General features: G+C 52.7%; 1 protein-coding gene across 1 annotated transcript; it reads right to left on the bottom strand.

The window, feature by feature from the left end:
- Positions 1-1,469: 1,469 nt before the first annotated feature.
- Positions 1,470-24,419, bottom strand: MCM2 (minichromosome maintenance complex component 2). Its single transcript, XM_030307548.1, has 16 exons — positions 24,335-24,419; positions 23,200-23,429; positions 18,282-18,457; positions 17,900-18,160; positions 16,680-16,899; positions 16,205-16,412; positions 14,535-14,669; positions 14,028-14,219; positions 7,779-7,872; positions 6,215-6,465; positions 5,968-6,094; positions 5,255-5,367; positions 4,101-4,349; positions 3,162-3,344; positions 2,762-2,917; positions 1,470-2,303 (listed from the first exon to the last, which is right to left on the bottom strand). Exons 1-16 carry the CDS (start codon positions 24,338-24,340, stop codon positions 2,193-2,195), a joined length of 2,712 nt encoding a protein of 903 aa, XP_030163408.1. The 5' UTR covers positions 24,341-24,419; the 3' UTR covers positions 1,470-2,192.
- Between the last annotated feature and the right edge of the window lie 405 nt (positions 24,420-24,824).

Here is a 24,824-nt window from a genome sequence, read left to right on the forward strand (position 1 = left end):
AGGATGGGGCCTGGTTGTCATGGGAACCATGGGATTAGCGGGTTGGAAGGAGCAGTCCCAGCCCCTGACCTCTGGGGAGGGGAGAGGGGCTGGAGGTTGAGCTAATCACTAATGGCCGATGGTATAACCATTATGCCAACATAATAAAGCCTCCATAAAAACCCCTGACTGAAGGGGTTCGAACATCTGGGTTGGTGAACAAGAACACATTCGTGTGCCCGGAGTGTGGGGCACCCCAAACTCCACAGGGACAGGGGCTCCTGTGCTCAGGACTCTTCAGAACCTCACCCTACGTATTCTCTCTCCACCTGTTCATTTGCGTCCTTCAGTATGTCCTTTGTAAGAAGCTGGTCATAGTACATACACTGCTGCCCTGTGTTCCGTGAGCTATTGCAGCAAATTATCAAACCTGAGGAGGGGGGCACGGGAACCTGCGATATGTAGCCAAGCTGGACAGAAGTGTAGGAGACCTGGGGACCCACGACTTGCAACCAGTGTCTGAAGTGGGTACAGGCCTATGGGACTGAGACCTTACCTCCTGAGGTCTGCACGCTGATTCCAGGTGGCGTCAGAGCGGCCTTAAATCGCAGGGCACCAGTGTAGGACCGCCGTGAATTGACTAGTGTGAAGAACCCTCACATCTGGTGTCAGAAGTGTTCTCTGTGTAAAGAAAAAGCTTTCCTTTCAGCCTGCAAGCCCAAGGGCCTGGCTCCTGCTCCCACTCTCCCCGCTCCCAAGCTTCGGCCACACCCGCTGCTTTTTCTTTGGGGCTGGCACGTTCCCTCTTCCTCCTAAAGATCTCACCTCATAAGGGGCACTTCCTCATCCCTCTTCCCCCATTCAGTTCTGCAGAACTTGACTGGTTCCTCAGGGATGACTGGAGTATTGCCACACCCCTCAGACCCTTCCAGGATTTGCGGAAGGGACTGAATGAGGGAGGGAACCAAATATACTAGGTTCATCAAACATCTGCAGGGCTTTCGTACGAAGGACTATCTTGGCGGTTTCCAGAAAGGAAAATTTGGACAAGAGAGACACGATGGAAGGGAGACACTTCTGCTAAATCTCAGGTAAGAAACAGTAAGAATCATTGGTGTCCACGCATCCGGACGGCAGCTGATCAGAGCTGGGCATTTCCAGGTAAAGGTCACGTGGCAATGCTGTCGAGATGAACAGTGCTGCTCCGTTAGGAGGCAGGGCCAAGTTACCTCCAGCCCCACCAGGTATACAACTCTGTTCTACGATTCTCATGGATTCCACAGAAGTCACAGAGGCAGCAGTAGCCAAGTGAACTCCCTAGGGAGAAGCCACACCATTTTGCTTCTTGCACATCCACAAAGACGACAGCTCTTACAGCCAGATCTGCCTCCCACCGAACACCAAAAATGGAAGGTGGGAAAGGCCTTCAAGGGAAGTGCAGGAAAGCCTGCGTTATATTAAGACAGAATTCAGACCGGCAGCTACCAGTATTTAGACTTTATTTCATTTTATTAAAAGTTAAAACTACAGAACAAAAACTGAATGTACAAGATGACGGGGAAATGCCTAAGAGTAGAAAACAGATTAACACGACAAGGATGACGGTCAGCCCCGGCTACACCAGAGCGATCCCTGTGGCCGATACAGAGGCCAAAGGTGCTGGCCCCAGGTTGCACGCCCTGCTGCCCACACATCCTCTCTACTCACAGAAGCCCAGAGAAACCTGCAGGACTGGTTTCAGAAAAACACTAGGAATACCTTCAACGTGCTCTTTGGCACAAGTGGCAGAAGCACCCAGGACAGGAACTCACACCAAGAGGCAACAACAGTCCTCATGACACCCTCATACTCTCAGTCACATAAAACAGACCACAGTACTCTGGAAACGAGCGACTATGATCCACGGAACGAAGTGGAGACAAACCTCTGGGAGCCAGTGGGCCATCGAGCAGCTCAGAGAGGAACACTGGCAAAGCGTGCCCACCCACAATGGCGCGAAAAGCAGAAAGTAGAGCCCACGAAAAAAACACCCCTGTCCCCAGCCCAGCCTGAGCCCAGGAGACTGGGGGTGACGCTGGACAGTTCAGCCGCGAGTGCCGGCACTCCCCCGAGTCCCTCGGCGGTCAGCTCTGTGCCCCCCAGGCAGTGTGAGGGCAGCACCGGTCTGCTTGCCTGGCTGGCGTCTCAACAGCCTCCTGCACTGGCCCCGGGCCTCAGAACTGCTGAAGGATCATCTTCCGTTTCAGGTCATGGCTGAACCTGTTCATCCTAAAGAGCTCGCTGTCATAAAAAGCAGACAGGTTGTGGATATTGATCTGACGAGCCTAAAAAGAGAAAACGTCAGAGTGAGCCATGGGCATCAACTTCTGCTCGTCTGCAGCACAGCCTTCGGTCCTGACGCAGTTTCTAAGGCCCGTTCCTGGCCGGGGCGGGGGGTGGCAGTCAAGTGGAGCAGAGGTGACTGGGCCAGGGTCTGGAGCCAGACACAGGGCTTGGAGTCTCAGCTCTGCCGGTGGCCTGTGAGCGGGGACCAACCAGCTCCTCAGTCACTTAGCTGCACTGTGCCCATCTCGTCTGTAAGAGGCGATGGCGGCCTCATCACCTTGTTTCGCCACGCTCAAGAGCGAAAGCGCATGGTGCTCAGCATGCCACGGACACTCAATAAATGGCTCCCGTCCAAGGCCTGCCCACCTTAATGAGGAGACAAGGACTTCTTGCCCCCAAAGGTGATGGACAGCCCCCCAGGAAGCAGCCCCGCCCTTCCTCCCCTCTGTGCCCATACCTTGTCCACCAAGTCCTTCTCGGGAACTTCGATCGTGTCCTGCTGGGCCCCAAAGCGGTTGCGCTGGTATGTCACCTGCTCTGCCACCAACTGCTTCAGTATGAACAGCAGGAGCTCGTTGTTGTCTCGCCGGAAGGAGAGGTAGCGCGCGAAAGTCTGCGGAGAACAGCCGAAGTCCAGTGATGCCCTTCCCTACCAGGACCCTCGAGACCACTACGGGATGACCAGCCTCCACTTCTAACACACTCCTGTCACGACCTGCCAGAGCAGCCGGGAAGGACAGCAAAGCTCTGGTCTGGGCCAGAGCCTTGGGATGCCCACCGTGGCCGCCTGTGATGAGCAGCACCCCCTGCCCCTGCAGGCCACGTTCCCACGGGCCCTCGCCGCAGCTCCCACCCACCTTCCTCATGCTGCGCATGACGCTGAACTTCTGCGTGTCGATGAAGCTCTCCAGCATCACGCGGATGGCCATGCTGACGTCATCCTCTATCACGTAGTCGCGCAGGTGGATGCGCGCGTGGGCCTCTGCCATGCGGATCATGGACTCGATGTGCCGCACCGTGATGGGGATGCTGCCTGTCGCCTGCAGTGGGGAGACAGAGGCGAGGAAAATGGAGAAGTGGCACGGCTGGTGGCTCCTGTGGCAGAAGTCGACGGAGCCACTGGGTGAACTCACACCTCCCACCCTTCTCGAAGCGTGCTGGGAGCCCCCATGGATGCCGGATGCTTGTGGCCCGCCCCTATCTCGCCTGCACCTTCTCTCCTACCAGCTCACTCGTGTGCCCCCCCCCACCCCAAGTTCGCGATGTTTCTGGCCAGCTGTACTGGCTTCTGCCAGGTGGTAAGTACTGCACATTCCCGTGCTACGTGAGAGAATATAGCCGTCTCTATAAAGACTAAGTTGAATGCTCACCAAAGACCTAACAAAAAGGTAAAAAAGAAAGAAACACAGCAGCTGTCGCCTTGACGAGGTAGGTGAGACCCACCAGTCTACATGAATTCTGCATTCCAGCAGCACACAGGCCGCCTCTAAATTCCACTCCACTACGAAAGAACTAACACTCGCTCAGATCGTGCGTTCATTTGGGGGAGATTCACACAAAGTCAGCCTGGAACTTGACCAGTGGCCAACACTCCAGAGACCCAGGGCCCCATACCATGCAGACGGACACATTCACACTCCATCTGCAATAGAATGGCTACGGTATCTACATAGCAGTTCTTAGAGGAAAGTCACACTGGCATTTCTGAGGTGAACCGCACAGCTAAGGAAGCTTCTGCCGTGCTTCCCTCTCTGCAGCCCACCCCCCGCACCCCCGCCCCGACCCTGGGCGCTCACCATGGACTCTTTCCTCAGATCACTGTACATCTGGGCCACCTTGTCCTGGTCCATCTGGTTGAGCTTCGGGTGGACCCTCTCCTTGGCGTAGATGATGTACTTCTTCAGGACCTCCTGCGGCAGGGGCTCCACACCGTACGTGTTGGGCATGGCGGGCTCCTGGGTGCCACCGCTGCCCGGCTCCTCCTCCTTGTTGTTGGGGTGGTGTCTGATATGGCTGCCAACCACAAAACGGGCCAGCATCTCATCCTAAGGCGAGACAGGAGAGGCCAGGCCGCAGGATGAGCCTTGTGACCTGGCCCGGGGTAGGTCAGCTCACCAGAAGTGAAAGCCGCATGTGGCTCGGGAATGACACTCTCGCAACGGTGCCATCCTACATCTGCTGTGGCCACGTGGCAGTGGGTGCCGGGGATGACCAGTGCATGTGACAGAATTCCGCACGGAGCTTGCCTCCTAGTGAGGGGAGAGGGAACACACACGGTTTCCGAGATACCCAGAGAGTAACATGCCTGAGATTGAAGCCCGAGGAGATCCCTCCAGCTGAGGCCGCCAGAGCACCACAGCTGTGCGGCAATCTAGGAAGAACACTCCAGAAAGAGAGCCGAGCATGCTGACAACACAAAGCCTGGCGTCCGCAGGGGAGGGAGAGAGGGCAGTGTGGCTGGGGTGGACGAAGCAAAGGGCACGAGGAGGAGACAGGTCCACAGGAGTCCTTGTAGGGCCAGCGGATTCTCTACTAGTTACACTAGAAGCTGACAGCAAGTTAAGAAAAGGCATGATGCATCCACCTTATGCTTCCAGAAGATGGGCCAGCTTCCATCTTCCATCTTGGGAGCAGAAGCCAAGAGACCCACCACCAGACATGGCAGCTTCGGGTCAGAGCAAGAGAAGCCGGCACCTGGATTGCAGCAGGGATGCAGGAGAAGCAGGTGGGTGCAGTTGGTGGGGCCAGCAGGGCCTAGTGACAGAGTGGGGACCACGTCGGCTGGGCGGTGGGCACAGGCCAGTGAAGGAAAGAAACCAAGGCTGACTCCCTGACAAACACCACGGTCTGAATGGTGTCCCTTTCCTTGCACCTAGTACAACTGGGCTCTGATCCTCACTCAAGGTCCCTGCAGCTTGCTGCACGGGGCCCGAGACATGGGGCTATGTACCTGGACTGGGTCCACCGTGTCCCTCACCACACACAGGATGTCGAAGCGGGAAATGATGGGCTCCGTGAGGTCCACGTTTTCTGAGAAGGTGAGCGAGGGGTCATAGCGGCCTCCTGTAACACAAAGGCACCTCTCCATCAGGGCTCATGCTCCCCCGAATCTGCTCATCTCCTGAGCAGAGAGTTCTTGCCAGCCCCAAGTCACTTCAGACAAAACAGAAAGACGACCTTGGAAGAGGATGAACACTCAGTGCCTGCAACTGTCAGGCATGCTTGACAAGACGTTGAGGTCTTTCCCTGAGCCCTTCCCTGACATAGCCTTTTCATCGAATGTGTAACCATCTCCCAGCAGGAAAAAACCTAGAATAAGTGGGCGGGGTGCCTGGGCTCTCACCTCCTTGCTGGCTGGGACCAACAATCAACTCGACTCCAGTGGAGACAATGCACTAAATTCTTGTCTTCTAAGGAAAATGTCCAAAACTGGTTCTGAGAACACAGCCCAACAAAAGACCCCACGTCTTGCTTCCTCGCCACCCCCTCCCCCGAGCAAGAACCAAAGAGAGGAAGGTTTACTGATGCTCAGTTCCTTCCTTCCTCGGACCCTGGGACTGGCCGAGGGAGGCTGCAGGCTCCTATTTCCCGAGGCAGGACCTCTCCGGGTCTTGCCTCCCTGGGGCAGAGCCCCAACCCCCATGGCTGTCGTGCCTGGCGTACCTATGGGGTTGGCCGCGGCAATGATCGTGCAGCGAGCCTGCAGGGAGGTGACGATGCCAGCCTTGGAGATGGAGATGCTCTGCTGCTCCATGGCCTCGTGGATGCTGGTTCTGTCCTGGTCATTCATCTGCAAAAGTCCAACTGCATGATGCTTTGCCCCGACTGCTATCCCACGAACACTTGTTCCCCCACTCGGGGCTAAGCCAACACCTCCCCAGTACCATCACCATGTGGCCCAGGGGCCCACCTTGTCAAATTCATCGATGAGACACACTCCTCGGTCAGCCAGAACCAGGGCTCCAGCCTCTAAGGTCCACTCCCTGCTGACAGGGTGTCGCTGGACATACGCTGTGAGGCCCACGGCTGAAGCCCCCTGGCCAGTGGTAAAGATGGCACGGCTAGACACTTTCTCGACGTATTTGAGGAACTGAGACTTGGCTGTGCCGGGATCTCCACACAAGAGCACGTTGATGTCACCTCGCACCTTGTGCTTACCCCCTGGAGGCAGGGACAGAGGTGGGGATGTAAAAGGGGAGAGGGGTGCGAGATGTAGCTGGGTTATCGCGAATTTCTCAGCCTGCTTATGCGAAGCACATTCTTTTAGAAAGGGACGTGATACCCTAGGGCTAGCAATCCCACTTCTGAGCACTGGACCCAGAGAAATGGGTGCACAGGGACGCCTGTATAACGCTCTCAGTCAATGTTAAGAGACTGGAGGCAATGCAAATGTTCTCCACCCGGGACGCTAAGCTACGGAGGCCACAACACAGTCACGGGAGAATAAACCAGCTCAGTGGGCACCAACACAAACCTGCTACTGGGCAGAAAAGGTAAGGCAAGTATTTTACACAACCACTAACACACGCTACGGGAAATTACTACGTTTGTAAACAGAGACATATACACACATGCCACTAAATTCTTCTGGTTTTTGTAGATGTATGCATGTAAGTCTATGTGAACGGCCATGCAAAGGTCTGTTAGGGCACACACCACACTAATCAGAGGAAAGACCACAAACAGGACCGGCTTAGAAACTGGGTGATTGGCTGGCTGTCAGTTAAGTGCCTGGCTCTTGGTTTCGTGGGTCTGAGCCCTGAGTTGGGCTGGGCTGTGCATGTACAGTGCGGAGCCTACATGGGATTCTAAGATAAATAAACTTGAAAGAAAGAAAGAAAGAAAGAAAGAAAGAGAGAGAGAGAGAGAGAGAGAGAGAGAGAAAGAAAGAAAGAAAGAAAGAAAGAAAGAAAGAAAGAGAAAGAAAGAAAGAAAGAAAGAAAGAAAGAAAGAAAGAAAGAAAGAAAGAAAGAAACATGGTCAGCAGTGACTTTAACCTTTCTGTGACTTCTAACAATTTAAGAAGAAAACATCAAAACATATTCACGTATTATTATTTTTTAAATGTTTGTTTTTGAGAGAGAATGTGCACATGTGTGCACAGGGGAAGGGCAGAGAGAGAGGAAGACACAGAATCCGAAGCAGACTCTGCAAACAGCACACAGCCTAATGCAGGGCTCAAACTCATGAACCGCGAGATCATGACCTGAGCCAGTCGGATGCTTAAGTGACTGAGCCACCCAGGCGCCCCCGTGTTATTTTTATAGTTAAAACCACCCAAAGAGCCACGGCCATGGACTACGCTCCGCCTACAACGACCAAGCCATACATGGTCTGGCCATCTGTTAATATGTGCTTTCTCCCCAGGCGCCCAGCCTTTAAATGCAGAGTCCTGCCTTGTCTAATACCCACAATGCTGGCTCCTACGGACACCCGTGCAGAGGAAAGGTGGGTGGCACCCAAGCGCCACTCACCTGGGTTTTTAGGCTCCCCTCCAAACAGAGCCAGCGCCAGGCCTCTCTTGATGTCTTCGTGTCCATAGATGGAAGGAGCAATACTGGCGAAGATCTGCAAGGAAGGAAAAGAGCCAATGAGAACGGCACCTGCGCTCTGCATCTGGGCCAAGCTGACACACACAGCAGGTCCCCCCCACGCTCCAGTCTCAGGGAACGGGGACACCTCCAGCCCCCAAATGCCCACACCACGGTGCCCGGGTGGCTCAGTCAGTTGAGAGTCCGACTCCTGATTTGGGCTCAGGTCATGATCCCAGGGTCATAGGATCGAGCCCCACGGCGTGCTCCGTGCTGAGCGTGGAGCCTGCATAAGATTCTCTCTGCCCCTCCCTCTGCCCCTCTGCCCAATGTGTGCACATGCTATCTAAAAAACAAAAAATAAATAAAACATCCTAAGATTTGAAACGACATCAAATAAAGATAATACCAGAGACATCAAAGAAATGTCTTGCCAGCAGGAAGGATTTTCCACCTCCACCTGCATGCCTTTACTGTTCTCGACCTGCCTTCTGAACTGAGGAGTTCTGCACAAGCACTGCACACCCTTCCCTCCTCACAGGTCACACCAAGGCAGCCGGCAGTGCATCGGCCCCAGGGGGGAAGGAGGCACTGGAGCAGGAAAATCAGTGCTGAAAATCCTGAGGGAGACCCACCGGGCTGGATCCTGCCTGCTCCACCGGCCAGAATTGCTCCCTCTGGACTCCCCAGAAGGTGGAGTGAAGGTGGGAGAAATCCAATTCTCAGAGCTGGAGCTAGGGGTCAGCAGTTTATCCCAGGCACAGCTGCTTTCCCCTGCTGCCAGAGGACAGTGTGACCAGCAGGTCCTTCCGGAAAGAGGATCTGCCAGCACCACTGGCACTGTGCCAGAAATGCCGCCTGCTGTGATTTTACGCAGTAAGTTAGGAGCGGAAGTCGGTTCCACGTGTACGCTTTTGCTGGTTCTTTCCTTGGCCCTAACATTTCCCGCAAGACCTAGCCCAAGGAGAGGACACAGAGCGTTAACCGGTGAACGGTAGTCCAGGCCTGGTGCGCGTGAGAGGCTGCCATCTCTAAATACCATTTCCCACTGAGAGAAAATTATACATCCCACAGGGCTATTTGGAGAAACGGCAGTGTCTTACAAGAGAAAGAAGAAAGCCATCACAGACAACTGGGGTCACGAGAACACCACTCAGGAGCCAATACAACAGGCTTCATACTGACCACTAGAGGGACACGCTGGGCATCACCTGGAGCCTCAATAACACAGATATTCGTTAATTTGTAATGACATTCAGTGGTCACCCCGGGAGGGGACCATTGCTTATTTTGAAAACTGGTAAACAAAGGGAAAGAATCAAGCACCCTCCTGCTTTTCCTACTGGACCTTAACCCAGGGACAGTCCAAAAATTAACAGAGAGAAGCTTCTCTACATAGAAGCATTCCAGAAAATGAATGAAGAAGGATTTGGAATTAGAAGACCATCATTTTGCAACCCCTGATGAATGCATGGGTTTAGCCAAGGATCGTCAGTGGCTAATGTCACAGAGAGGCAAGGCACGTGTCCCCGGTGGGAACACAGGCCCCTGATGCAGTCTTACCGTGCCACACCCCGCCCCCACACCAAAAGAAGAAAAAACCCATCAACCTGGAGACTGGGTAAGCCTGCGCAGCTCAGTGACAATTCACAGAAAGCGGGTGGCCCAGGAACATGTTCAACAAGGGCACAATCGGCAACACCAGACTGTGGAAAATTTAGCAGGCAGACGACCCAAATTTTTCCACAAACAAATTGCAAGAGGGCACCTGGGTGGCTTAGTTGGTTAAGCGTCTGACTTTGGCTCAGGTCATGGTCTCGTGGTTCTTGAGTTTGAGTCCCACATCAGGCTCTCTGCTCTCATCACAGAGCCTGCTTCGTATCCCCTGTTCCTCTCTCTGTCCCTCCCCAACTCATTCTCTCCCTCTCTCAAATAAATAAGTAAAACCTTAAAAAAAACTTGCAAGAAAAGAGGAGATGGAGAGGGGAGCTAAAAAGATTGAGACTTAAGAGATTAATCCGTCACAACGTGGGGGCCTTCCCTGGGGATCAAGTCCAGGAAACTTGTAAAAAAAAGAAAAAAGTAGGATAATCAGGGAAATGTGGAGACCAACCAAATACTTGGTATTACAGAACTGCGAATTAGTTTTTAAAGTGTGGCTGCAGAGTTGGGGTTAGGTTCAGCAGAGAGGGCCTGTCAGAGATCCTTGGTTGCAGATGCTGCGTCGGAAAGTGGCCTCACAGTAATGAGTGGGCCCGAGGGGACACAAGGCTGGCATGACTGCAGCCACCAGTGGAGCCGGGGGAAGGACATGTGGGGCTCACTGTGCCGCTCCACACCTACATCCAGAAGTTTGTGTGGTAAAGTTTTAATTGTCGGGTCAGGACTTGTGCTTGGGCGTGCACAGAACTCACCGTAAGCCAGCATGCACACAGGCGTCCTCCCCCAGCTGCAGTAACTGATGGAGAGGGAGCAGAGAGCTGTCCCTGGAGCGCGGGCTCAGACCACACTGCCCAATGGGGATCCTGCCTCTGCCATTAGCAGCTGTGCAGCGTGGAGGCTTATTTAATCCGTGCCTCAGTTTACTCACCAATAAGACAGGTACACGTGACACCTCCACTATAGGACTGTTGTTGCTACCTGGAAACTACCTAGAGAGCGTCAAGTAGGTGCTTCCTGCTCAGTGTGCACGATTCTGCCACGAAACCCTCACTTGTGCCGGGAGTGTCAGGAGACACGATCTGCCATGGATGTCTCCTCCTCCTGTGCGTCCTGTGGCTGTGCCAAGGCCACTTGTCCCTGACCTCTCTTTACCCAGACCGTTTCTCAGGGCTGTTCCCGTATGAAGTGCCCCTGCGTGGATGAGGTAATGTCTCCCTCCAGCACCAAGAGCAGCAGGCCCCCTTCCTGCCTGCTATGCACCAGTTTCCCAGGCTCAGCTCCCCTCCTGCAAAGCACCCACTGCATCCAGATGGGTCTCCTGTAGACTAGAGGGCAAGGAAGCAACCATGCTAAAGCCCACACTGTCCTGTCGCTGACCTAGCTGGTCTGAGCGAGTAACAGGCAACCTTAATGGCTGGTAAGAAGGGTGAGACTAAACCCAGACCTGCCGAGGAAGGACACACTTGCCGAGAAGTATTCCATTTAAACCTCATGATCCTGGGGCCTCCATGTCACAAAGGAGGAAACAAACCGAGGCTCTGGGCAGACAACTGTCTGTTCCTAAATGAGACAGGCAGGACCTGACCCCAGATTCCTCTGAATCTGAAGCTCATGCTATTAACTCTCAATACGCACTGTTCCCGCTCCCCATGCAGAATACCCCGCCAGAAAGAGGAGACAAGCCCCCAACTGCACCGCGACTGTGAACACGAGACGATGCTTATCTTCCTACGGTTCTTTATGCCTTTGGGACACCCATCCACGTTTTGTACAAATAGTCTAACTTCTGTACGGACGTGCAGTAACAGCTCCCTGCTGAGCACACAACAGTGGAACATTTGTGTGTGCACATCTATGTAATCTTTGTAACAACTCTGCCTGCGGATCCTACTACCCAGATGCAAGCAGCCCATCTGATCACACCAAGGGTTGGGCTGAAATCCAAACTAAAGAGGCTGGCTGCACACCGATGCTCCCATTAGTTCTTTGCAATCTAAGTGTTAGGCGTGAACTGCATCCCTTGATATGTCGGTAGAAATATCTATCACGGACGAGGGCCCACAAAATCAAATGCCCTGGGTTTTCGCACACTCGAGTTATTCAGGCTGCAGAGAACAGAGAAGCGGGTAGCTGGGGCAGACAGCAGGGAGCACGCCCTGTCTGCAAGGCAGCTGCCGCTTGGCTCCCGTCTGTCACTGCTGGAGAGCAACACAGACCTAGCACTGATGGATGCTTGGATGGCTTCTGGATCTTTAGGTGAAAACTCCTAAGGACGATAACTCATTCAAAAATAAATGCAAACTAAAAAGAAAAGGAAACACAGAACCACATACCAACTGAACAAAACCTGCTGGCAGGCAGCATGTGGCCCACAGGCTACCAATCTGCAAACCTCTGGCTTCGATAGTTCAAAGGAGCTCCACCATTTTTGGATCCTGCCTGTCATCCATTCTTTCAGTTTGTTCCCCAAAACTTGAGTGCAGTTTCTGTCTTTGAACAAGTTATTGGTGAAAACATCCACCCTGACACTGGACTAAAGATGGGGCCAGTACAGATCAACCCTCCCTGGTATCATCTGGTCTTCCTTTACCCATGGGGGCTCAGAAAGGGGTCCCACAGAGATGTCATCCTCTCTAGAAGAATCCCCTTCAGGGGCGCCTGGGTGGCTCAGTCAGTTAAGCATCCAACTTCGGCTCAGGTCATGATCTTATGCATCGGGCTCTGTGCTGACAGCTCAGAGGCTGGAGCCTGCTTCAGATTCTGTGTCTCCCTCTCCCTCTGCCCCTCCCCTGCTCATGCTCTGTCTCTCAATAATAAATAAACATTAAAAAAAAAAAATTAAAAGAAAAAAAAAAAGAATCCCCTCTAGATCCTTCTAAAGGACCTCTCTTTAGGAGTGCCTGGGTAGCTCAGTCAGTTGAGCGTCTGACTCTTGATTTCAGTTCAGGTCATGACCCCAGGTCATGGGACGAAGCCCCAAGCCCCACGTTGGTCTCTGCACTGGGTGTGGAGCCTGCCTCAGTGTCTGTCTGTGTGTCTCTCTCTCACCCTCCAACCGCGCTCTAAAAATACAAATAAATAAATAAATAAAGGATCTCTCTTTAGAAGTCACCCTCTCCAACGCTGGGAGAGTCACCATGTAAGCATGCAGGTGTAACTGAAACTGAGCAGTACACTGACAGCCCACACGTGTGCACCTGAAGAAGTTAGCTACACAGACAAGGAGGCAGACGAAACAGCAGCTACCAAGGCCCAGAAGTGCGGCACAGCTTTCTATGCTAGGACAACTACGAGCAGTTCTGGAAGTCTGGGGCACAGGGCACGCGTGGGGACCGCCTCGTCCGAAGCCTTGGGTAAGTCAACTACATCCTGTCTCCCACGCTCTCATCTGCTGCCGTCCTCGTCTCCTTGACAAAGCGGGAGAGCGGCAAGAACTGAAGCAGAGAGAAAGAGGGGTGCTGGCAAAGTGTCCTAGAAGCACGGGGCTCCCATGGCAGGTCAGGCGCACATGAACACGGCTGATGTGTGCCAGGCCACCCAGAGGGAAGGCCTGGTTCTCTGTTCCTGGAGAAACTGGCTCAGATACTCACAAAGAGTCTGAAAACATGTCCACTGCATTAGCACTCATTTTCCTCTGGGAAGCGTGGGAACCAAAGAATCATGGGTTGTAACCATCTTCCCATGGTACCGATTTTGTGAGAAGATCCTGTTCCATTGTTTTCTTTCTTATTATTGGGGATCCTGATTAACTATGAGACCCATGAGGGCCAGGACTGTGCCAGACTTCCCACCAAGATCCTAGACTGTGGCCATAAAAGGCATCCAAGGACTGAGTGTGCTGACAGAATGAGGTTCTTGTCGTCCAAGGCTGGGAAAGCACCCGCCTCCTGGTGGTACCCCAAATCCTAGTGGCCCAGGTGGAGGTGACAGAGGTGTGTCACATGTGGCCCTACCCTCAAGGGAAGGATCCCATTTGTTAAACAAGCCAAATGGAAGCTGCACTGAACCAAGGGTCTGGCTCTGCAGAAGAGCAGAGGCAAAAAGAAGGCTACGCTGTTCTGCGTTAAACGCTGAACAGGAAGAGAAAACGAGAAAAAGATGGAGGACAGCCGTGAGCTTGAGGAGAACACTTCCCAACCTGGGAGCCAAGCGATACCTGAGCAGGTGAAACATACATCCCAGCTCCCCAACCTTCAGTGACAACATCCACAATTAAAACAAAGAAGCCCCGAAACCATGCTGGGGTTGAGTCCTTCCTAGAGAAACCACTGTGGGGCGCACTCCCCCCACCCCCCATGCAGCACCTGTTTCAGCTTTGAGCCCAAGCTCCACTCCATCCACTGACTCCTCACCACAGCCCCATCCCACGCGAATAGCGGTACAGTCCCCCCCATCAAGGCAAGTTTTCCGAACTGACGCCAGGAAGGGAGCCCAGACTCCAGGACCCGGGGAATCAAGACCGTGATTCTGGGGCAGTGGGCCCCCAGCCTCCTCTGGGGGCATGGCAATCCCACCCGGCCTTCCACCTGCCTTCTCCCCGATCTGCTGGTCCTTGGAGAGGCTGGTGATCATCTTCACATCTTCGTCTGTCAGTTCCCCCACGGCGACCTTGTTGTCCTTCTTGGCCACGTGGTTAGCTAAGATGACAGTGGCAAACACGGGGAAGCCGTTGGCCGTGTTGAGGGAGCCATCGTAGTTGTTGTGGTAGATGCCAGTCAGCTCCTGGGAGGAGAGCCAAGCCAGAGGGCCAGCCCTAGGTCAGACCCAGGGGTGCGTCCTCCTTCCCAAGTCATCCCCAAGTCCTCCACGCCGGGCACTGAGACAAGTAACCCAGACGACCAAAGCAAAACTAACTCCTACATTCCAACCCGCCAGCCTTTACAAGGACCGAGGGGTCTTCCTCTCAGCGATAGAAGAACCAGCCTCAGCCGACGCCCCCGCTGCCGGCAACCCTCTCCAACCCTCTCTACACCACAGATGCTCACGCTGATTTCCCTAGCAACTCGGCTCCCTCCGCGCCTGCTCCAGGCCACTTACTATCTCATCTCCTGGCTTGCAGCTGTCCACCAGATCGGCGAGGAGGATCGCGTCCTTGGAGCGGGGCAGCCGGCCGGCCGCCACTTTGCCGGGACTCTCCTGAATTCGAATGCGCTGGTAGTTCTGATACACGGTCTGTGTGGGGCAAACACAAGGTCACAGGAGCCTGTCTCTGCATGGCCAACCTTGCACCCCTCCAAACACTGACTTATTATGCCACCCGACCTTGGCCACGGCCCCATGAGGAGGGAAAACAGACATGGTTCTTCCTTCTACCAACTCACTAGAAAACGGAGAGTGAAAGACAGCAGGGAATGAGCCTGCTGTGACCAACATATGAGTGGACGGTCCCCACCCCTGCCACCACCCCTGTGGATGCCTCCCTACTGTGAGACAGTCAAGCACCTGCTAAATGCTATGTAACCCAGCCCTTGTGCACATGGATGCTGGAACCAGGCTGCCCCGGTTCAAATCTTAGCTCCATGGCTTAGGCTGTGTGATCTTTGGCAAGTGATGTCCCCTCTCTACGCATTTTCTGCAGAATGGGGATGCTAATGCTTTGAGTGCAACCTCATGGTTAAATCATGCCATATGTTAAAAACACATCAATGCCAACCAAGACGGTGAGCTCCACTAAACGTTGGCCCTACTGCCAAACGTCACAGGCTAATGTCGTGCTGTGCAATGTAACATCCATTATTTCACTGTCTAGCAAACAGGCCACAAAATACAGCCTTTGGAAGCACACAGTCTAGATCAAAATCCAGAGTTCAAATCCTTTGGACCTCTTCCTAGCTGGGTGACCTAGGGGTCAGTAATACCACCTGCCTCAAAGGGTGTGAAATCACACATCACCCACCACTCGGTACCTTGCAAGTACTCCAGAAGCTTCAACTATAATTACTACTTGTTTAGAAGCAGAGCCTGAAACTCTGCTCCTGTGTACAAGACTTCTCAAGAAGCTTCTGTGAAGGTGGACTCTTAAGGAGGATAAGCTAAGGGGCGTCTGGGTGGCTCAGTCGGTTGAGCGTCTGACTTCGGCTCAGGTTGTGATCTCACTGCTGTCAGTACAGAGCCCACTTTGGATCCTCTGCCCCCCTCCCCCGGCCCCTTCCCTGCTCACACTCTCACTCTCAAAAATAAATAAACGTTAAAAAAAAAAAAAAAAAGATGAGCTAAGCAGGCAATCTGGGCGTCCCCTAAAAGTACTGTGATGACCCCCACTCTACAGATGAAGTCATTCAAGTACAAAGGCAAACAGCCCAGAGACTTTCAGCAGGACCTCCTGAATATGGCACAGCAGTATCTGAGGCAGTCACCATCTAGAGGCCCCCAGTGAGAGACTGTCAGAGAGGTAGGTACCAGGGTCGTCAAGGGGAAGCCCCATGTGGGTGAGGGACGGGAAAGCAGGTGCCTTGCTAAGGGTGCAGCCAGGTAAGAGTGAGCCCAATTTTCCAGAGCTTCTCATTTTTTTAAAGAAAGCCATCAACTCTGATGTTTTAAATAAAATTATCTGCTTAAAATATTGGCTTAAATTCTCAAAAAACTCCTGGGCCAAACTAAACAGACTAGCCAGATAGATCTGGTTCACCTCAGGGTGCGGCCATACACACTTCCATCCTGCACAGACAGGAAGAGCAGCCAACAGTGGGCACAGGACGGTCTCTCACCTCTTCCATGTTGACTTCAAAGGGGCCAGCTGACTGGCACTCGGGGCAGGAGCCCGGCTTCACCTCCTGGTTCTGAGACTGACAGAAGGGCCCCAGCACAAAGTTACACTTGTTGCAGTTGTACTTGACCATGCTGAGCTGGGGCAGGACACCGGTGCAGCTGGTCACCACCCCACTGGTGCGGATCAGCTGGTTGAGGTGCAGCTGCCTGCAGACACAAGAGCGAGAATATCAGAGTCCTGGAGGCCAGATGCGTGACCCATGCCCTGCAGAGGTCAGGGCTTAAGTAGGTAGATCCAGAAAACCCAGGGTCATCCCATCGCGCCCCAGTGGCAGAGCACAGGGGGTGAGGACTCTCTCCTCGGCTGAAGCCAGCCTGCCCACACCTCCGTGGCCCTGCTGGAGCTCCCCCGAACGAAGCCACAGCTGGGTGCTAAGGACCCGGACCCTGAGGCTTGCCCTGCCCTCGGCTCACCTGAGCGAGCGCAGCTCCTCTACCAGAGGCAGGTGGGAGATGCGCACATGGATGTGGCTGGCGATGCGGTCGTACTTGGGGTACATGGCCAGCACAACCTCCAGGGCAGCCTCATCAAAGATCTGCAGCAGCTCTGCAGGTGCCTCAGGCAGGAAGTAGGCCAGGACGTGCTCCCGGGCCGCCAGGTCCTCGTAGTTCACCACCAGGCTCTCGCGGTTCTCTGGAGGCAGGAAAAAGAGACTAAGCACAGAGCTCAGCCGCGGACACAGCAGGCACTTTCCGTCTCACTGCGCGGGGAAGAAGGCCTGCCCACCCAAATCCTTGGCTTAGGGCTGGCAACCCCAGCCCTGACTTCTAAGCCTGCCCTGCTTTAACTACGTGACTCAGGCAAGTGACACACCCTGAGCCTCGGCTTCCCAAACTGTAAAATGCAGATGTCACACAGCATAGCGCAAAATTACATCAAGTGAAATGCACAGGGTGATGTTTACAGGAGCGTTGCAAACTCAAAATGCCTAAGAGGGCCACGAAGGAAACCTGTGAGTAAAACTGTGTCAAATACAAAACAAAAGGGGGCGGAGTGGACAGCAGGGAACCAAGATCTGCGTGCCTTTTATTTTATTTTTCTTTTTAATTTTTTTTTATAATGTTTTTATTTATTTTTGCGACAGAGACAGCATGAGCAGGGGAGGGGCAGAGAGAAAGGGAGACACAGAATCAGAAGCAGGCTCCAGGCTGTGAGCTGTCAGCACAGAGCCCGATGCGGGGCCGAACCCACAGACTGTGAGATCATGACCTGAGCCGAAGTCGGACACCCAACCGACTGAGCCACCCAGGCGCCCCTGCGTGCCTCCTTTTAAATGTAATTCCGGCCACACGGAAACATGCTACTTTCTGACTGAACTAGTAATCCAGACTTTTACATGAAACCGGCCGCCTATTAAGTACTCAAAAAACATTTCTGTGGTCCAGCTGGTGTCCCTGGACAGCCAGTGAGCATCCTAGTGCAGACACGCATTTTGTATTCGCCTAAAAGACAGACATCTCCAGCTTCAGGTGGTAGCTCCTGTCTAGCTACGGGCAAGTTACCCAGTATTCCCCACACTTCCCACCCCTATTAAATGTGCCGTTAGAGGCCCATGCAAATGGCCTGCTGCAGGAGAACTCTGAAAGGCGGATCGAGTGAGCGGAGGGGCCGCAGGGATGCTCGGAAGCCACACCTTTGCACATGTCGCTGATGCGCTCCTTGAAGACGTTGTGGCCATGGCCGTCCACATGGGTGCGCAGGAAGTTCTTAAAACGGTGGTGGATCTCCAGGCGTGGGCCTGCCATGCTCACCCACTCACGCACAGAGTGGCCCTTGAGGTCCTCCAGGTTCTCAATGCTCTCGATCATGTCCTCGTCCTCCTCACCCTCCTCCGTGGCCCGCTCCACCTGGCGGCGCTTCCGGGAGGGACGCTCCTCGTCCTCCTCGTCGCTGTCTGGGGGCCGAAGGGATACCCTCAATTGAGCCTTCCCCAGAACTGCTTTTCCCAGCTCCCCTAGGCTCTGGAAGCTAGGACCAGCCTTGCACCCTTGGAGGTTGCAGACCTTCGAACCTACCGTACAGGAGCCCACGGCGCATGCGGCCCAGGCCCCGGCCAGCCTCTCGGTCACGCTGCCTCATGGCCCGCTCCGCTGCCTCCCTCTGACTGGCCGTCAGCTCCTCTACGTCCTCATCGTCCAGGGCCAGTCCCTCGGCCTCGTAGGCATCCAGCTCTGGGATGGCACGATAGTCCCTGAGAGAGCCCCGGAATGGACCCTGTTAGTTATCAAGACCAAAACAAACCCCCCCCACCCCCAGAAGTGGGCTTGCTCCAGAAGGCTCAGGAGCCCCAGGCTGGGCAGGCCAGAAGAAATCTTGGTCTGTGTATACAACGGAGTATATTTCAGTCTTCAAAAGGAAAAACAGTCTGACATGCTAAACATGGGTGAATCTTTTTTATGTTTTTTTATGTTTATTTTTGAGAGAGAGACAGAGACAGAGCACAAGTGGGGAAGGGGCAGAGAGAGAGGGAGACACAGAATCTGAAGCGGGCTCCTGGCTCCAAGCTGTCAGCACAGTCTCCCACAGACTGTGAGTCATGACCTGAGCTGAAGTCAGACACTTAACAAACTGAGCCACCCAGGCGCCCCTAAACATGGGTGAATCTTGAGGACAAATATGCTCAGGGAAATAAGCCAATCCCCAAAGGGCAAATTCTGCAGGATTCAGTTTGGAAGGATGAAAAAGTTCTGGAGATGGGTGGCAGAGATGGTGACACAACAGTGTGAGTATACTTGATGCCACTGGATTGAACACTTAAAGAGGGTGAATTTTGTGTTACGTGTATTTAACCACAATAAAAAAAGGGGACAGATCTCCAGACAGCTTTGAGCATCCCGAAAGAAACAGGAACTGAAGGAACCCCAAAACCTTCAGGCAGCCAACCCCAGCCCCCCAACAAGGCAGAAATTTTCCCCACACCTTCCTCCTCCCAGACAATGCCGCCCCAAGCCCCTGGAAGTTCTGGAAGGGTCATCTATTGACATCTGCCAAACCAGCTTCTCTGAAACGTCCACACACTGGCTCAACCGTCTCAGCTACCCTTAAGATCTTCAAGGACTCATTTTCCAGTCACCTACCAGATATTTGAAGGGGGAATGTTGCCTGAACAAAGAACCCATGAGAGTGAAGCACAGCTTTCCTCCCTACAATTCTGGGAGGTAGACACCATTATTCCATTTGAAAGATGAGGAAATTGGATTACGGGGGTAATGGGGCTTTTGCCAAAAGTCGCTCAGCAGAGTTGGGTGTCAAAATACATCCAACCACAAACTGCAGGCTCATTCTCAGATACCATACTGCACTCCGCCCCCCCACCCCCACCCCAGACCATCGTGGAATTCTCCCTTTTTTTTTCAAAGTAGTGACTGGAGGAACTGCACCCCCCCTTTCTTTTTCTTTGCAGTAAACTCAGAATTAGTAATTCCACACTGCTGATGCCAGAAACAGATCCCAGAGCCAGGTACATTTCTGGGCTGATCCATTGCCAAATGCTTAAATGTTTTCAGTTAAATGGTATTTGTCTAGTTCTTTGAGAATTTTAAGTCACATGAGATATCCTCTGTCCTCCGTGAAATTCTAATTGGTCCATATTAAAACTAAGGAACTGAACATAATCAAAATTAAAAGCTTTTGTGCCTCAAAAGACACCATTAAGAAATGGTTAAGAAAAAAAAGCCAGATTGAGAAGACAATACTGGCAAACTGCGTATCTGATAAAGGACCTGCATCCAGAATAAATTTTATTTTATTTAATTTTTTTTTTTAATTTTTTTTTTTTCAACGTTTATTTATTTTTGGGACAGAGAGAGACAGAGCATGAACGGGGGAGGGGCAGAGAGAGAGGGAGACACAGAATCGGAAACAGGCTCCAGGCTCCGAGCCATCAGCCCAGAGCCTGACGCGGGGCTCGAACTCACGGGCCGCGCGAGATCGTGACCTGGCTAAAGTCGGACGCTTAACCGACTGCGCCACCCAGGCGCCCCCAGAATAAATTTTAAAAACTTACAACTCTGGCACAAAACAGACACTCAGATCAATGGAACCAAATAGAGAACCCAGAAATGGACCCACAAACGTATGGCCACCTAATCTTTGACAAAGCAGGAAGGAATATCCAATGGAATAAAGATAGTCTCTTCAGCAAGTGGTGCTGGGAAAACTGGACAGCGACATGCAGAAAAATGAACCTGGACCACTTTCTTACACCATACACAAAACTAAACTCAAAATGGATGAAAGACCTAAATGTGAGACAGGAAGCCATCAAAATCCTAGAGGAGAATGCAGGCAAAAACCTCTTTGATCATGGCCGCAGCAACTTCTTACTCAACATGTCTCTGGAGGCAAGGGAAACAAAAGCAAAAACGAACTACTGGGACCTCATCAAAATAAAAACCTTCTGCACAGAGAAGAAAACAATCAGCAAAACTAAAAGGCAACCGACAAAATGGGAGAAGATATTTGCAAACGACATATCAGATAAAGGGTTAGTATCCAAAAATCTATAAAGAACTTATCAAACTCAACACCCAAAAAACAAATAATCCAATGAAGAAATGGGCAAAAGACAGGAACAGACACTTCTCCAAAGAAGACATCCAGATGGCCAACCGACACATGAAAAAATGCTCAACATCACTCATGATCAGGGAAATACATATCAAAACCACAAAGAGATAACACCTCACACCTGTCAGAAAGGCTAACATTAACAACTCAGGCAACAACAGATGTTGGCAAGGATGCGGAGAAAGGGGAACACTCTCGCACTGTCGGTGGGAATGCAAACTGGTGTAGCCATTCTGGAGAAGAGTATGGAGGTTTCTTAAAAAGTTAAAAATAGTGGGGCGCCTGGGTGGCGCAGTCGGCTAAGCGTCCGACTTCAGCCAGGTCACCATCTCGCGGTCCGTGAGTTCGAGCCCCGCGTCAGGCTCTGGGCTGATGGCTCAGAGCCTGGAGCCTGTTTCCGATTCTGTGTCTCCCTCTCTCTCTGCCCCTCCCCCGTTCATGCTCTGTCTCTCTCTGTCCCAAAAATAAATAAACGCTGAAAAAAAAAATTAAAAAAAAAAAAAAAAGTTAAAAATAGAACTACCCCACATCCAGCAATTGTACTACTAAGCATTTACCCAGAAGATACAAAAATACAGAATTGAAGGGGTACCTGCACCCTGATGTTTACAGCATCACTATGACCAATAACCCAACTATGCAAAGAGCCCAAATGTCCATTGACTGATGAATGGATAAAGATGTGGGGTGTGTGTGTATATATGCATGCATACACACACACACACACACACACACACACACACACACACACTGGAATGTCACTCAGCGATCAAAAAGAATAAAATCTTGGGGTGCCTGGGTGGCTCAGTCAGTTAAGCGTCCAACTTTGGCTGAGGTCATGATCTCACGGTTCATGGGTTCGAGCCCCGCGTCGGGCTCTGTGCTGACAGCTTAGAGCCTGGAGCCTGTTTCAGATTCTGTGTCTCCCTCTCTCTCTGTCCCTCCCCCATTTGTGCTCTGTCTCCCTCTGTCTCAAAAATAAACATTAAAAACAAAAAATTAAAAAAAAAAAGAATGAAATCTTGCCATTTGCTACAATGTGGATGGAGCTAAAGTAAATTATGCTAAGCAAAATTAGTCAGAGAAAGGTAAGTACCATATGATTTCATTCATATGTGGAATTTAAGAAACAGAACAGATGAACATATGGCAAGGGGATTTTAAAAAAGGAGAGGGAAACAAACCATAAGAGACTCTTAATGATCAAGAACAAACAGAGGGTTGACGAGGGACGTGGGTGAGAGAGGGGCTAGATGGGTGATGGGTATTAAGGAGGGAGGGCACTTGTTAGGATGAATACTAGGTATTGTATATAAGTAACGAATCACTGAATTCTACTCCTGAAACCGATATTGCACTGTATGTTAACCAGTATTAAAAAAAAAAAAAGATTAACCAGAGTTCCCGTATGAGCTAGCAATTCCGTCCCTAGATATATGCCAAAGAGAATGGAAAACATATGTTCACATAAAAAATTCAGAACATCTGTCCAAAGACTCCCAATTCCTTCCACAGTGTGACACGCATGGCACAATAGTCTCATCATCTAGGGTAATGATGCTTAAAGCAAAGATCTGAAAGGTCCAGAGAGCCCTCGCAAGTCCCCCAGGTGGCTCACAAAGGGCACTTTCCATGGATTATAGGATGGCCTGTACAGTGCTCTCAAACACACCACATTTGGAACCCCTGAGTCAGAGTAAAAGAAGGTCCCAAAGGGGGCACCTGGGTGGCTCAGTCGGTTGGGCGTCCGACTTCGGCTCAGGTCATGATCTCGCAGAAGGTGAGTTCGAGCCCCACGTCGGGCTCTGTGCTGACAGCTCGGAGCCTGGAGCCTGACTGGGATTCTGTGTCTCCCCTTCTCTCTGTCCCTCCCATGCTCATCCTCTCTGTTTCTCAATAATAGGTAAACATTAAAAAAAATATTTAAATAAAAAAAAAAATCTTGATTCATCAGGCACCTCCGCACAGTTTCAGTTGCAGAAAAGAAGTGGCAAAAAACAAGTTGCAGAAAAACACTCAGCTGCCTCCTCTTCCTGTTGTTCCAAGTCACCCTTGGAACATCCCTTGGCATCCTTGACGTGGTCCACCACATTAGAGACCCCGTGCATCCCCTGGGATGCACATCTTATGGAGCTGAGGCTCCCCCAGGCCTTAGAGCCCAGATGAAGATACAGCAAGTTACACGGACCTATGCTGTGGCTCCATGAACCTGTCTCCCCCTAGACCCTGCCATCAAGGTGCACTCACAGACAAGGATACTCTGATTCATCTGCTACCCCTGCACCCAAAGCAAGGTCACTGGACACACCCCACGAGCTCTCCACAAAAACCATCTGCTGAGTGCCTGGCCTTGAATGAAAATACCTCTCCATGCCATCTCCGATAAGCTCCTCTCCATCTTCTTCCTCTTCATCCAGGGGTCCTTCTGTACCTAGAAGTCCCTCAGACTCATCCTCAAAAGGGGGAAGATCACGACCAGGGCTGGAGGTCAGGGCATCGGTGCGACGGGAGCTTCGCCCAGGGCTGGAAGTGAGAGGATCGTTTCGCAGCCGCCGGGCTGGGCTGGATGCCACAGTGTAGGACTCAGATGATTCCTGCAATGGAGGACCGAGAACTCGTGAGGGCTGACTTAGCTTCCCATAAGGCAGCCCTCTCTACCTGTGACCCTGTGCCCCCGACACTCCAAACCCTGTCAGGCTCAAAACTTTGCCCTTAGATGTTCCCTCTGCCTGGAATGCTCTCCAGTGAGCTGAGCCAATGGCTTCTGAGCACACAGGAAGCAGCTCAAGTATCACTTACTCAAACACTGCAGCCACTCACTCCCATTTCCCTTCTCCAGGACCAGTCACTAAGCACACCTCATTTGTTTATATACCTGTTTCTCTACTCCCTCTGCCTTCCTCTCCTGTAAGCCCGCCTTCCCACCCATGAAAGCACCCACAATATGCAAGACACTGCGATAGGAAACACAATACAAGAGTGACTGAAACCTCAGAGATCTGGAACGTACAGACTGGTGGAGAGAAGACAATAAATAAGACAAACGGACAAAAAATACCACAATACGTGCACGAAGATGGCGGGACCGTGTCTGTCTTGTGTACACCCAGAGCCAGGCATAGAGAGGGTGCCCCACAAGCATGTACGCGGTGGGTGAATGATAGTGGCCGGGTGGGCCACTTAGCTCGGGTTAAGGAATTCCGAGCTCCCAGCTTGGCGCGGGGCCCGCTGGCTTTGCAAACCCCGCAAGAGACGAGTACAAGGGAGAAATCAGCTCCCGACCCGAGCCCAGGGACCCAACCTCATCCGGAGGCCCCTTCCCGGCGGGACCGAGCGCGGCGAAAAGAGCCTGAGAACCACAAGCGCGCAGCCCCTCGCCCCAGTTCCCGGAGCGCGCCCGCACCGCCCGCGCCCCTGGCCCCAGGCAGACGTGCCGGGTCGCGGGGACCACCCGTCGCCCCCAGGCCCGCTCCCCTCCGCACGGCAAACGCGCGCTCACCGCCATGGTAGCGCCTCGCTCCCCGCCGCCGCTCCGGCAACAACCAGTTTTCGCGCGAAAAGCGGCTCACGTGACCCGCCCGAGCCCGGGAAGCGTCCGAAAGAACACAGCGTCGTGACGTAGGCCTTATCTGTGTGCGCGGGGGGCGGGCCAGAGGAGGAGGCCCCGCCCTCGCCTCCGAGGCCCCTCCCCTGCCCGGCCTTCCCGCAGCCGTTCTCAGCGCTTCGACCAGCAGAGGTGTGGGAGCTGGAGCTGCGGGTGGGGGCAATGAAGACCAGCGCCACCTGCTGCCTGCGCGACCTTCGCCACCCTGTGGACATTTTACAGATGGGGCAACCGAGGCTCAGAGAGCCCTGTTTCCCGAGGTCTTATGAACAGAAAGTCTGTTTCAGCTACTCCAAAAGCCCTCAGGCCGAATTCTTCAAGCACCAAAACAGCTCCAGGATTGTAGGAGGCCACATTTGGTGTTCTAGTAAGTTATTTTGACTGA

Source organism: Lynx canadensis, chromosome A2, assembly GCF_007474595.2.
Source record: "Lynx canadensis isolate LIC74 chromosome A2, mLynCan4.pri.v2, whole genome shotgun sequence".
NCBI lineage: Eukaryota > Metazoa > Chordata > Mammalia > Carnivora > Felidae > Lynx > Lynx canadensis.

Bases quoted from the DNA above. Each gene is read 5' to 3' on its own strand.
- MCM2 (XM_030307548.1), bottom strand. The intron at 18,161-18,281 runs GTAGGTTCGAAG...TTCGGCCCCCAG, and splicing joins GCGCCGTGGGCTCCTGTACG to ACAGCGACGAGGAGGACGAG. The intron at 2,918-3,161 runs GTGGGTGGGAGC...TGTTCTCCGCAG, and splicing joins TCATGCGCAGCATGAGGAAG to ACTTTCGCGCGCTACCTCTC.